The sequence below is a fragment of the Chrysoperla carnea genome, chromosome 1 (assembly GCF_905475395.1).
Source record: "Chrysoperla carnea chromosome 1, inChrCarn1.1, whole genome shotgun sequence".
NCBI lineage: Eukaryota > Metazoa > Arthropoda > Insecta > Neuroptera > Chrysopidae > Chrysoperla > Chrysoperla carnea.
The window spans coordinates 26,146,509-26,161,894 of NC_058337.1; the positions used below are offsets into that span (position 1 = coordinate 26,146,509).

Here is a 15,386-nt window from a genome sequence, read left to right on the forward strand (position 1 = left end):
ATGCCACAGTAACCCCACTGATGCCATTAGTATTGAGTTTTGCTTTGGTGCTACTCTCTACTTGCTATACAAATAACATACTCATTCACTCATACCAAACATGATCGTCACTCTTTACCCTTCACTCTTGTGGACATGCCACCAAACTTATATTTTATAGGGTCAGCATTTTATTTTTCAATAAATAATTTATAATAATAATTAAATGTGAACATTAATTAATTAGTATGTGTATATTAATTTATGTATTATTATTAAATTAGTCAAATGTTTACACTGTAAACACTCGGTGGGGGTATTTGACAAATGTAATATATATTATAATTATGTAGCCTATTTATAGTGGGGACTAAACAAAGCTGCATTACAAAAGATAAATAATTCTAAACACATATTATAACATATGAGTCAGACGTCAAAATAGTCTTATTGATATAGTTTGTACATACAGGAATGAGATAGATAATACCAAAATATTTCAGTTTATGGAAATTTAAAACAATTTATCTTTCGAACTACTCGAGATGATAATAGGTAGTCTACATCTACATGCGCTAACAAAATATTACAATTGCATGATTTAGACGCGCCCCTCCAAAGATAAGTTTAACCAAATAGAAAAAAAAATTTAAAGGAGTTTTGTTTGGTACACTTACCATACCAAATTCGTATCTATTTATCTTTGTCTATTTGTTACGCGCATGTTTGCACATGACATTTCATTTTGTTGTATACACTTATATAGTGCTGTCTTTATTTAACGGTAACATGAAAGTTTTAGTGTATGTCAAGCGACATGGATGTATGTTGTGCATTGCATTTAAGAAAATATGACCAAAAGCAGTTCAGATTGTGGCCATTATTAATGCCTTCTGTACCGGTTAGAAAAGAACGCATAGTCACAAATCTTTTGTATTTGAAATAAATACAAAATATAGGCATTTGACATGTGACAAATATTATTGTCATTTGCCTTTAATTATATTCAATAAAAAAAATAAATGTTTTTTTTTGCCTACACTTAATTAAAAGTTGTGAACCTTTTTTTTTATTTTTGAATTATTGTGAACTTTCAAAACATTGTTGTGATTTTCTTTAAAAATATTTTGTTTTTTTTATTTGTGAAAAATGCTTTTTGTTTATTTTTATTTATAAATGTAATTAATTTATTTTATTTTTATTAAAAGTTATTTTTAAACTTCTACTTTATGAATTTATTTCTGTCAATATTTTTTATTTTTACTTTTTAAATTAAATAAAAAGTTGATATAAGTGATTTAAATTAATTTGAAACAATGACAGTAAGTTTTTCAAATGTTTTCAAGTAGATTTTCGATAAATCTGATTGTTAGCTTATAGTTTTCAAAACTTTTTTCGAACTTCTTCCCACAACAATCGAATGTTAACGACCTTGTTATTTTTGTTTATAGTTCCGACATGTCTTCAGCCGTAAGTGACTTAAAAGTCGAAGAACCTAAAAAAGAAGAAAATGAACCTAGTACGTAAACAATATCAATTTTATTTCAAAATTTTTTATTGAGTAATATTGTTTCCATTCCCATAATAGGTGAAACCACTGTAAAAGCTGAGGAAAAACCAAATTTAATGACTTTTATTCCGAAAAATGATGATAATTATTTAGACACACTTCGAAATTTTGGAATAACCGTTAAATGTGTACCAAAACGAGGTTGTAAAGTTATACCAATTGTTGAACCTAAAATTGAACCTGAAGACGAGGATGACGAAGAAAATCTCGAATATCCAGAAGAAGATGATGATGATTCTGTTGATATCAATCAATTGTTAGGTAATAGTTCAATATCAATTGTTAAAAAAATTACACGCTCAAATAGTACTGCGTCAAGTTCAAAAAGTGTTGTTGATGACGATGATCCAATTGCAAAATTAAGTTCCTTAGGATCTATTGTGTCGATAGCTAGAAAAAAAAGTACAGACAGCGTAAAAAATACAAGTGACAAACCGGTAGAATATCCTATTGAAACAGAAAGTGTTACAGTTAAACCTATTGAAAAATCTGCAATTTCCATTGTCAATTCGGCAGCTTCCATTGAAAAACTTGTAACTCCTATTGAAAAACCTGTAACATCTATCGAACCTGTGACATCTATAGAACGTGTAACATCAACCGAACCTGTAACATCCATTGAACCTGTAGCATCTATCGAACCTGTAACAACTATCAAACCTGTAACGACTACAGAAAAATCTCTATCGTCTGTTGAAAAATCTGCAACTACTATTGAACCTGTACCGTCAGTTCAAAAATCAGTAACTCCTGTAGCAGAAAATGAACCTTTACTAACAGAAATTAAAGAAGAACCAGGTTTAGAAGAAGAAGAATTTAGTGATAGATCAAAGTCTACTGAACCGGAAAAAGATATCGCACGAAGATCTTCTATTAGATCAAATACATCTCAAAAATCTAGATCTAGATCGAGACGTAATTCAAATACATCATCTTTGGCATCTAATGAACATTTGGAGGAAAATATACTCGAAAATTTTAATAAAGAAAATAGCCAAGTAAAAGTTACAGTAAGAAGAGGAGTTAAAAGAGGACGTGGACGACCACGAGGAGCACTTAATCGTGTCCCGGCAGGAAGTGGAAGAACTTCACGAGCTTCACGGCGTGGCCATCATTACGAATCTGACGAGGATTTTGATTGTCATGTTAGAACGCCAGTAGTGACAAGACGTCAAACTCGAGGAAAAAAGATATCTTTAAGTAATTATAGTGAAAGTGAAGATAGTGATTTTGAACGTTATATTAACGAAAACACTGAATCACCTATCGATTATTTGTCAGAATTCGAGAAAAATAAAGTTGGCGAACACAATTCCTCGACAGAAGAATTAAATACTTTTAGAAAATCGGACATAGAAATCCCACCAACACAAATTAGTAAAGAAAACGAAACTCAGCAAGATTCACAACTTGAAAGTGAAAAACTAAGCACAGAAAATAATTTAAAATCAGAAAAAGAAGCCCAAAAACAATTAGATATAAACGAAGCATCCACTTCTTCATCGTCGCAACCACCTACTAAACTCTCCATTAAAATATTGCAAAATGAGGATTATAGTGAAGTTTTAAATAGGTCACAAAGTGAAATTACTGGAATTAGCGAAGAAGTATCGGAACTTGGTGATTTTAACGAAACAGCACCTAGTGAGGACGGCGGGGAAAGTGAAAATTTTTCGAATTCTGTAAGTCGTAGTGTTACGCCTTCACAATCCACAGGATATTTGTCGGATTCATCGAAAACAGACGAGGTATTAAAAAAATATATATGCAATTCTTATACTTTAGAGCACTACTCGGTGAAGGGATCGAAAGAGATCAATTTATGTCGACTTGATAAAGTATTAAAGAGGGTGCAAATGAAAGTATGACTTCGCGATAAACTTTGATCTGGGAAGTAACCCCGAAAAGACTGTTGAAATTTGTTTGTCTTTTACAACAGATAAGGTTTAAAACAAGTTTATAATATCCGCAAACATCAAATTTGTAAGGCCGAATGTCTTCTACGTACTAAGGAGTTCTGTGTAAATGGATAATTATTGAGGATATTCAAATTTCAAGGGTTATTTTTGGGAAGATTCAGCTCATACCCTACCTGGGGTCACCTTCTTTAACATTTTATCATGTCGGTTAAAATGGATTCATTCGTAGCTTTTCGTTACCGGGAGTGCTATTATGTTTAATACTTATAAATTTACAATAATGTACTTTTTAAATAGGTTCCAAATAAAAAACGTCGTTTAACTAGTACTTCAACACCTCAGGCCGAACGTTATCCTAGTGACGACTTATTTTGTTGGTATTGTAAAAGAAATTTTTCAAAGAAAACATTATTTTGGCGACATATCTCCACCCATATTCGTTTACCGTATGTGTATTTGACAAAAGTGACACCGGAAGAAATTGAGAACCATTGCGGACCAGGATATAGGTATTTATTGCTAAATTATAATAATTATAGGGTGCAAGTTAAAATTTTAAGCGATGTGCTCTCTATTTGTATCATGCGATTAATTGGATTCGATTTTTTTAAATTGAAATTTTTAATCCAATGTTATTTTTAAAAATTATGCGTATAAAATTGTCTATATTCGAACTATGAACTTTCATGTCTCAAAAACCGACCCCTTGCCCGCGGAGATTTTGAAACTACTCATCAAAAGTTTTCAGAATACAGAGTTTCAGAAATATTTTGTAAAACCAATTTACTTATTTCAATAAATCTGTTAAACTTAAAATAGAAGAACGTATTATTTATTTCAATTATTTTTTAACACTTTTTGAAATCCATTTGCGGGCATGCTCTAATAATTCCGGTTATTAATTGGTACATGGTTTTTCTCAATTTTAGATATATCCCTTCCACTTCAGCTTCGACGGCTTCGCCTAAAATGTCATCACTGAAATTGACATTAAAAACAAATAATAATCACGAATTTGAAATAATTAATAAAGAAAATAATACAATGGACTCAACACATCACGCTGATGAATTTCAAGGAGAAGAATACGATCATAATTTAGAAGATAACATGGAATTAGAAAATGAAATAACAGAGACTAATGACGATAATATGGATTTAGACGATCCAATTGAGAGTAAAATGGATTTAGAAAAAGTAAATCATACCGAAATCACCCACGAAGAGACAGATAAAAATACTGAAGAGAATACCACCGTACAAGATCCACCCGAGGATCATGACAACGCTTTATTAAATTATGAAGAAACATCACAAACTGAGCAATCATATGACACAGAAAATTTACAAGATACCACAAACTACTCAAGTGAAAATACTGAAAAAGAACCCGAAGAAATTACTGATAAAATACCAGAAGAAACTAGTGAAAGTGAAACATCTCAACAAACGTATATACCAGGTGTACGAATACGTTCTTTAGAATCGGTACAACGATTAGAAAATGGTACACCGGAATCAACACATAGCCAAAGTTCTAGCAATTCACCTTCGTTACAAGGTTCATCGCCTACGTTACGTGTTCGTACAAATTTGACTAGTCCACAAAATAATAATATTAGTCATATGCAAAATCAGTTAGCTACACCAAATATGTATGGACAGCAACAACCCCATGATCCATATCAAAGCCAACATGGGGGATATAATGCTCAGAATCCGTATATGAATCCACATCAAATGGGTGGGCATCAACCACAAAATATGTATACGAGTCAACAAAGTATGACGTACAATAATAATGGATATTCGAGTTATTCGAGTTACAATCAAACTACTTATGTTGCAAATGGTAATTACTCACCAGGATCATCATATTGGCCTAATACTGGACAGGGAGCTGATGCAATAGACCCTCTGGCAATCAATCCAGAAGACGATCCTTTAAAACTTTCACAAAGTGGTAAGCATTTTTTCAGTTGTATTATTTATGTATATTTTTGAGTCAATGAAGTTTTAAAATGGTTAAAATTTACTGTAATAACTTATATTGATAAGATTGTTTTTAAGACAATTTTATTTATTGTTTTTATTTACTCAGAGTTTAAGAAATATTGCCCGAAAGGTTGTTTAGAAGTTTTGCTTAGTTTCAAATACCCAGATAATATAAACGTTATATTTTTACCCGATTGTCAAGGAGTGTTTGTGTTTTTCGCGCGTATGTTTGTAAACTTCTTTATTACCTCTTATCTTCCAAGCGGCTCGATGGATTTCGACAGTTAAGATATCGTTATATTCGCCTTAAAAGCCCAAAGCTTCTCAAATAGATGTTTGAATTTTTTACGTTTAAATTTAATTGGGAACAAGTGAAAACAAACAATTGACTGAGTTAACTGTTAAAATACCATGCATAGACATTGTTGATGAATCTATCACATTACATAACTGATATTCCCATAATTACACACTATACAATTTACACCTAATTTGCACCCTCACGGGTAAACAGTGATATTTACGAAAAAATGTTTCAACCAAAAGTTTTTTTTAGTGCCGCGACACTAAAAAGTCTAAAATAAATAAAACCCGGCTGAATTAAATAAAAACTGAAAAGAAAGAAATAAGTCCAGTAGTTTACATAGCGACTTTAACAGACGGGGCCCATTAAAAACTAGACCAATTCTTCCCAATAATGGGCCCGGACTGCAGCTAAAGTCGCTATATAAACTACTGAACTTATTTGTATTATATAGAACATGAGGTTAAATTTAGAACGATAATCCATAAAAGTACATTCTAAGCATGGTTGGTAAAGAAAATAAATAAGTTATTATTAGTTATTTAAAATGTTTAAAAAAACCTTAAATTCGAAAGTATCTCATTTGATTTGACAGTGCATAACTTAGAAAAAAAAGCACATCCGAGAGCGTGTTAAAACATATTCTATTTTAAGTTTTTAGAAAAGTATAAGATAGCATTTTTCATCCTTCCAACAGCCGACACAAAGCGGCGGGGATGATAAAAAATTTTCGGCTCCCTTTTCAAAAATACAAAGTACAGGGTTTCGAATGAGTTTTAGGAGATCCCGATTAGATCATTTTACTCGGAGATATTGCAAACATTTGAATTTTTGAAAAAGAGCGATTAGTTTTATGACGTACTACATATACTTATGGATTTTATATTAGATCCCCTACACTTAAATTTTAACATAAGTATCTAACAAAATCTCATCTTAGTTAGACATGTGTTTTTGAAATGTAATAAAACTCCAAATTTTGACAGGATTATTCATGTTATGATTACAATAAGTAAGTTCATTTTTTTAATTAAAGTAATACATTAAAACATGTACATTTTCCTAAAATTGTCATATAGAAAAACTAATTACTTATTTTTATCAATTTTAAAAGGCTAGGCAATAAAAAATAGAAGCTAACAAGTGAAAACAAACAATTGACTGAGTTAATTGTTGAAATACCATGCATAAATAGTGTTGATTACTCTATCACATTGCACATACATATACAATTTATATAATACATACTATATAATTTACGCCTAATTTGCGCCCTCGCGGGTAAACAATGATGTTTACAAAAAAATGTTTCAAACAAAAGTTGTTTATATTTTGATAAGGCATTTTTTACATTTAAACTTTTGTTCTATCTCTAATGGTTTACAAGATGGGTCCTACGGACCCATAGGTCAAGACCCAATTGTCCTGAGTGCGCTGTAAAAATTTCAGCTTGATATCTTTTTTCGTTTTTGAGTTATCGTGTCCACAGACGGACGGACGGGCGCACAACCTGAAATGGACTAGTTAGATGATTCTAGGAACACCTATACCAAAATTTTTTTCGTAGCATCAATATTTTTAAGCGTTACAAACTTGGGACTAAACTTAATATAGTATGTATATTTCATATATACATGGTATAATTACTGTTAAAAACTTTATCAAATTTAATTAATTAGGTATATATTTTGAATTTTTGAAAATATAAATAAATAAATAATTTTTATAAATAAAGTTTTTAAAACTTTAAACATGCACATCAAACATAAATACGACTTAATTGCTGGAACGATAATTGACGAATTCTAACGAGGAATTTATTATTCAAATTAACATAAGCATTTCTGTGAGCTGTTTTATGCATTTTGTTAAAATATCTCCTTCAGGATCACCATAAAGATATTTTTATTGTGGATCCTGAAGAGGATATATTTTAACAAAATGAGGAATTTCTTGGAAATACATTGTTACTGTTTTCATATGAAGGCAGTTAAATAAAGAGTTAAAAACTATAGATACCTATTGGTACAGGAGCTCGCAACGTCGGTAAAAAGAAAATTTTATTATTGCTGATTTTATGATATGTTGTTTCCCTTGCTCTTTCTGTTAGAGCTTTGGGCGGTCTGGCTGCCGGAAGTGGTTGTGTTTAGTACTGCGTAGCCTAAATGTACAAGTCATAATACTAAATTTTAAAAGAATTTTATTACGTATATATGTGTAATTTTAATATTATGTTATTTAAGTATACAAAAACCTAAAAATAATTTGCCAGACGGTAATTCGGTTGCTAAACCTTGAAAAAAAGCGAAAAAGTTATGAAAAATAAATGACATTTGTTAAATATATATCTTATTTTATGTTTTTTTCAAGTGTGGTAAATGGCTGTGGGCGTTTAGGCGCTAGCATTTTGTAATTATTTTACTGATTACGAGTTCCGAATTCGAATCCAGCAGCAATCACCAGTTTTTTTTTTTTCAATTTATTAACTTCTCCTATACTATATAGTAAAGAAGTAATTTGAACAAAACTATAGATACTTACCTATAGTTTTTTAGGGAAAAAGGAAATATTTAGGAGTTGCAAATATGATTCTTGGTTTATCACTAACTAAAAAACTTTAGTCAACTGTTAACACATAACCTAGATTTTTGCTGTAACTAGGTATAGCAGTACAGTATCCTCGTAAAGTTACAGTGGTGAATCTACGTAATTTCATTTCATCTATGTTTTCTAATCATGTTGGTAAACTGTCAAATCACAGAGGTGCCAATTGTACGGAAAAAAATAGCACAAAATTTAAATAGTCCACTCTTATTGAGACCAGTGTTGTCAACTTAGTAGTTTTACCACTAAAACTAGTGGTTTTTTTCTACAATTTTTCTACCTTTAGCCTTAGAGTTGAAAGTTGGCAACACTGATTGAGACACCTTTACATTAAAATTACTTTTTTACCCTTCGTTCGCTGGCTAGGCTGACGTAGAGCAAATATTTGAAACGAGCAGAAGCTGAAATTTGTTATAGTCTGTATTGTAATCTTATAAAGTCAAATAAGCGGAAAAATACTATAGTAAAACGGTTTTTCACCAATTAATGATTGTTGTGTAACTTCCAAAGATACAATACATAACTTAATTTCCTTTATTTAAATTTAAACAAATTTTTATCAAGAATAACAACAAAATTGGTTCTTTCTATAAAATCCAAGAAATAATAAACTTCATTGATTCAATTTTTTTCATTTGTTTTATTTTATTTTTATTTTGTTTTTTTTGTTTTTTGTTTTTTTGTAAAAAGGGGAAAAAGAAAAAGAGACCAATGATTCTTTATTAAAATCATTTTTGGATGCACCTAATTCTAATGTTAATCCTGGTTTAGGTAATGATAATCCAGCAATGGCTGAATTTATGCCTTTGGATCGCTTGATAAGCGCATGCCAAGTTTGCTCAGAAAGGTAAGCAAATTAAAAATAACGAAGAGTTCAAACAAGTTGTTAACTGAAAATTTAAATATAGATTCCCGGATGCACAATCGTTAGAAGAACATAAGCGAAGATTAAATCATTATGGTAATTCGTCTATGCCACAACATCCGCCATCGTCGGCTTTGCAACCATTGGGTACAACGGCATTACAAACGTTAGCAAATGCTCATGGTCCAATGGGTGCAGGGGGTATGCAACCAATACAACATCAAATTCGAGTACAACATAATGTTATTGTGAATAATGTTATCCAACAACCATCAATGGCACCTTTACCCCCTTATGGACAACCCCAATCCATGGTAGATAATTCAATGCAACAATTAGCTCAACAGGTATTATAAAATTGTTTTCTCCTATTAATATTGATTCTAAATATAAAATATGTTCCCAGGTTAATAGAATGCCTCCTCCAAGTAGCCAGTACGGGCCGTATGGTCCAAGCCAACCTCCACCTCCTTACGGAGGACAATCACCCTATCGTATGCCAGCTTTACCAGCGCCGCCAGGCCAAGGTCCACAACAAGGCTATAATCAGAATAATAGTCATTATGGATCGCAATATGGACAATATCAAAATAATCAACCTATAGCTCTTCCAGCTCCACCAAGTTCATCTAATCAACAAGGCCATCCTTCACAACAACAACAATATGGTCAACAAAGACCACCTCAACAACAACCACGTCCCAATGCACCAGGTGTACCAAACGTACGACCTAGAGGACAAGCATTTCTTCCATCAACACAGGCAGGTTCGCCATTGGCTCCACCACCTCCTGGTATGCGAGTACCGGTACGTGGTACGTATAGACCGCCTGCGATTCGTGGTCGAACTGGACCTCAAATGGCTACAAGAATGCAAGGGCCCCCTCCACCGAGAGGACCAACGCAATCAATAAATCAAGCAACACGTATGCGTCGTCCTATGCCAAATCAACAACAACAGAATAACGATCCACAAAAGCGAAAACGTATGGATGTCCTACTACCCGACCGGCATGATGATCCCGATTGTCATGTTATTGCTGTCCAGCAACGTAATGATGATTTACCAGTAATTCAGAACATACAAGGAAATGTAACAGAAACGGCACAAGATCCTCTTAGCAAAGTTAAAGATTCTATGATTCATTTAACTGATTCAATTACTTTAAGTGTTAGAGGAAAAGAAAGTGAGTGATTTACTTATTTTTAATTTTCTGGTAGAAAGTTTTTGTACTTACTCCAAATATCGAAATCCAAACTTTAAAAAAATCTTGGAAACTACCCAACTATAAAATGCATTTTTGTGTTTTTTGTATTTAGCTACGGCAAGACATGAACATTATATAACATTGCAAAGTGAATACAATTCATTAATTATGCGACATTATATATCCATTTTATACTAACCTATTTTCGTTGTTGTCTGGTGTTCGCCTTTACACGTACGGCCTCAGTTAATTACATTAGTTAAAATCTAGTTAATTCAGCCACTAGATGAATAATTATCGAGATATCACCGAAAATATTTACAAAATATAGGAAAGGTTTCATAAAAAAGGCTGTAAGCGATATCATAGAAAATATTTGTTTAGAATTTTTTAAGTTTACCGATCAAATCACAAAAAAACCGGGCCAGATAAAATCGTAAAATATTCTTACTTTTAGTAACTATCCATATTACATTTTTGCAATCGTTTCGGAATAAGTACAATAATTTACTTAATCAGAAAGTTGTTATTTTAAACTCTATGGGTCATCTATCACGGTTAAATGAGAATATCGGTAATGAATGATTTTTGCTTCACAGATAATGGAGGAAATTCTCAATCACCAACCACTACACAGCCATCACCAGCTAATGCAGTTGCTGATATTCTAGCAACTCGAGGAATAACTGTTACACCGGCAGCTAAATCAAATAATTCAAGTCAAGCAAGAAGTAATGACAGGGCATCTGATAATAATGCCGTAGCACAAGTTGCTATAAACTTAAATAATGCTGTTAGTATTATTCCCGCTCAAAAATCAAATTCGGTAGAAAGACCTGCCCGTCCTCCATCAACAGTTGACTTAACTGATGAAGAGCATCAAGCAGTAAATCGTGATTCTTCATTAATTCGTCCAAATAAACCTTACAAATGTAGTATTTGCCCTAAACAATTTAATAGTCAAGATGTAAGTAAATTTTTAATATTTTATCTTTGTAGGTCTAGGGAAAGGCGTAGTATTTGACATGATAGTTTTTTTTAAACGTTTGAAAATTTGAGAGGTTGTTGTTAACATCGTACCTAACAACTTTTATCTCTAAAAATTTAAAACTTTAAATTGAGAAATATTCATTGTTCATGAAATATTATTTAATTGAATAATAATGCAAAAATCATTTTGTTTGATACTTGAATGAACGAAATATCCGTTATCCGAAACCTTAAAAATTACGATATTCAAGGTATCGGACAACGGAAAACCTGCTTTGTTGAGTTTCGTACACAACTTTTATGTTTTTATTCAATTATCGTTTTTAATAAATATTCGTCAGGCCTCCTGAAGGAGACGTCTCGTAGAGAAAAAGTTATTTGGCACGACCCAGGCAATAGCCTCTCAAATTTGTAGCCGAAATTATTTAAAAAATCATAGAAAAAACTGTTGAGTCTTTAAAATTTGGCACAGTTGTTTATTTGATTGGAACAACTTTGTACCGAAAAATGGATTACCTAAGGTAATCGGTTAGGGAGAAAAAAAATCAGTTTTTAACAAATTACAACTGTGCGTCAGATAAAATAATTCAAATAAAAGTTGTAACTGAAGTAATTGTGTACATTTTCGTTTTTTATTCGAATTTCTGACTTCAAAATTGAATGAGATATGCCAATTTTAAGATCATAAATTTTTTGCTCATTTAAGCACGCGCATTCGTCATTTTGTTAACGGGTCTAAAAAAATCAAGGCTGTTGTCTCCGTACAATATTGTAAAAATGGTGTATACTACTTCAACAGCAATAATATGTACTATGTATATACATCCTAATCACACATCCATATTCAAATTTAGTATTCGTTTTAACATGCTTTCAACTGTATTGTACTGTACTGTACTGTATGTATTCTGTATGACAAATAATAATTATAAACATCTGTGATTCTGTATATAATAGACATTTCGCTTCCACTACTTATACTCTAAATATAATTGTTTCTGTTATAAAAAAAATTTAATTCAGTAATTATATCTCAAGAATGGAGCTGTCAATAATTTTGTTTTTTTGTTTTTTTTTTTTTTAAACTCAAAACAAATACAAGAATGTTCAGTTAGTTTTTTGAAAATATCTTAAATCTAGTTTTTTTTTTCTAGAATTAAAAAACTTGTTAAAAACACAACCAAACAAAAAATTCCCTATGTTCACCATGTTAATTATCCGAACTTTAATTGAATTTATCTCGAGTTAGAGAGTTACGGTTAATCGACTTCGACGGTCAATCGAAAGTTGTTACAACATAATAAGCAACTATGCCAAATATTAAAGATATAACACTTTTTTCTTGATAGATATTTAGTTCGATTGTACTATTTGATAATTTTTATAAAACTTATGCTTGGATATCTCTTATGTTGCTAGAAAATATTAATTTAAAATTTTATTGCAGTTATATACATTGCATGTCGCAAAACATCGAACATTACCATTTCGCTGTGATCGATGTCCAGCTGCGTATCCTAAACAGGCTGATCTACTAAATCATAAAAAGAACTGCCGTGCTAATACTTCACAAAACAGCAACGCATCTAGTGTTTCGAATTTGGGATTACCTGTAGTGGATCTTAGACGGCCTCAAGTGTTACAAACTTTGTCTAGAATTGGCATTTATCATTATATTCCATTAGCTCAGGTAAATTTTTTTTCACATTTCTGTTTGTTTCAAATTAGAAGTTTGTTTCAAGCTGAAATAAACATCTTTTCTAAACAAATTTTATAATTTTTTACAGGGAAATGATAGCGGTTGTTTTGGTTTACCGGTAGTATCAGTAGATGGAACTCGAAATCCTAACATTGTAAATTTAAGTGCACTTGGATCAAATAATTTGTTACCATTAGGACCAGTTCAACAAATACCTATTCAAAATAATCGACCACATTAAATCGTAAATTGCACCGTACTAAAATTAAAAACAGAAAAGTTTCCAATCGATATAAAATCACGTATACAAAAGTGTAGTTTTTTTATTGAATTTGGAGAACTTGTGCAATACTAAATATTTAAAACAGTACAAATATAAAATGATAAATATTCGTTCTTTAAAAATTAGTAGATTAGAGTAAAACAGAATATTTATAAGTTAATTTTAAGTCAAAAACAAAATCGTTATTTATCTTAAATGTTTCAAAAAATATATACGTATTAAATAATTATTTTAGAAATCGCAATAAAAATGAATCTTTTTGGGTTTTTAGTGATTATGTGAATTTTATTCTTTCTGGTAAAAAATGAAATTTTAATTTTTTTAAATACTTACTGGGGGCAAAGAAATAATATGATATAATCAAGGATCAATCGTAAACCATTTATTTTTGTTCTTTTGATTCCGTTACTTTTGATCAAAAAATGAATATCATATGTGATACAGAATTCATAAATTAGATGCATAAAATTGTTAAAGCATGCTAATTTTTAATTAAAATAATTGTCTACTAAAGAATAAATGAATGGTTTAATTAATTAGAATGAAGTCACAAACCACAATTCAATATAATACTCCAATACAGAGAGAGTATACTAATCGTTTAAATGTGAAATAAAAACAAAAGTTTTTATTTTTCGCAAAATTATATTTATTTGCGACAATAGTGTCCGGATAGTTTTTTCTTTAAACTTGGAAAAAAATGTGAAATATAATTAATTTTTTTTTTGGTATCCTAATATCCTATTATAAGTTCCTAACTATAAAAAGGTCTGCTACATAAATATATTGAACGGTAACTACCAACTGGTAGTCACCTGATCGAAGATAGTAAACTATTTACGTAATTCTAAATCTTAAATCTAGTGCACTTTGTCTATTTAGTCTATTTACTCTTTCACTATTGGCAAATCAAGTAACTGTCACTAAACCTCGCAATTTCTTCATGCACTGTGGGCACTTCGAGACTACGATGCATGTCCTCATTTTTTATTGAAAACGTGAAGAATTTCGATGTTACTGTTGCTAGCAGTTCTCTATAGTTGGATTCCATAAGTCCACGCAGGTAGTTTTTTGTTTAATGATAACTTTGATTTATGACATAAACGCTAGTAAATTTTGGAAAAATTTAAATTCAATTAGAGGTGCCATGGTTTATCTTGCTCTGGCGTCAAAAAATGAATCTGTACAAGATTTTTTTCTTGAAAGTTTTTGGTAGTTGTATTAACTATGCGATGGACTTGTTCTGTATTTGAATGTTTCTCACGGAACCCAACTTGGTGGTCTAGTATGATTTGCGACTCATTCAGTATAATCTTTAATTTTTGTATAAATTATGTCTTAAATTCAAGCATTTGTTTTTATTTTACATTTATAATGGATTTTCGACAAGTATTGACCCAATGAATAAACATATAATAATAAATTTCTAATTTTTAACTGCCTTATATTTTCAAAGAAAAAAAAAACACAATCGTAGAGATTCTGATATTTAAAAACAAAAGCAATATTTTAGCTTTAAGTAGAGTATGGAGGGTAGAGATAAGGATGACCATCTCTGTATATAAAAAGTGTCCATCGAAAAGTAGCAAATAAGGGTGGCGTTTCTGTAGCAAAAGTGTAAGTTTTAAAAGAAGTGCTCAAAGTAATAAGAGTAAGATAACGATCTAAAAAAGTTGTTCGAGAAGGATACAGAATTTCACATCAAACACTTCCTGCTACACAAGCGCCATTCTGGTCAATTTTGTAACTGTTATTTGCTGTTTTTGTAACTGTTATTTGCTGTATTTTACACTTTTTTACTTTAACTCCTATTTAAGATAGTTCTCCTTATCTCTACCCTCCATAAAGTAGAGTAAAACAATCAATGACCCAGACAATAAAATAAAAAAGATAACACATAACTTCGAATGTGCTTTGTTCGGTATACATTTTAATTAAACAATTGTTTATATTTTCGGAACAAATATCGA

The 15,386-nt window shown here is 31.0% G+C and overlaps 1 protein-coding gene across 1 annotated transcript; it reads left to right on the forward strand.

The window, feature by feature from the left end:
- Nucleotides 1-1,437: 1,437 nt before the first annotated feature.
- LOC123305025 lies at nt 1,438-13,495 on the forward strand. The gene is made up of 10 exons (XM_044886623.1): nt 1,438-1,498; nt 1,568-3,297; nt 3,766-3,977; nt 4,398-5,431; nt 9,062-9,218; nt 9,280-9,583; nt 9,643-10,423; nt 11,044-11,411; nt 12,882-13,124; nt 13,222-13,495. The coding sequence occupies exons 1-10, from the start codon at nt 1,438-1,440 to the stop codon at nt 13,372-13,374; spliced, it is 5,043 nt and encodes a 1,680-aa protein (XP_044742558.1). The 3' UTR covers nt 13,375-13,495.
- The last annotated feature ends 1,891 nt before the right edge of the window (nt 13,496-15,386 follow it).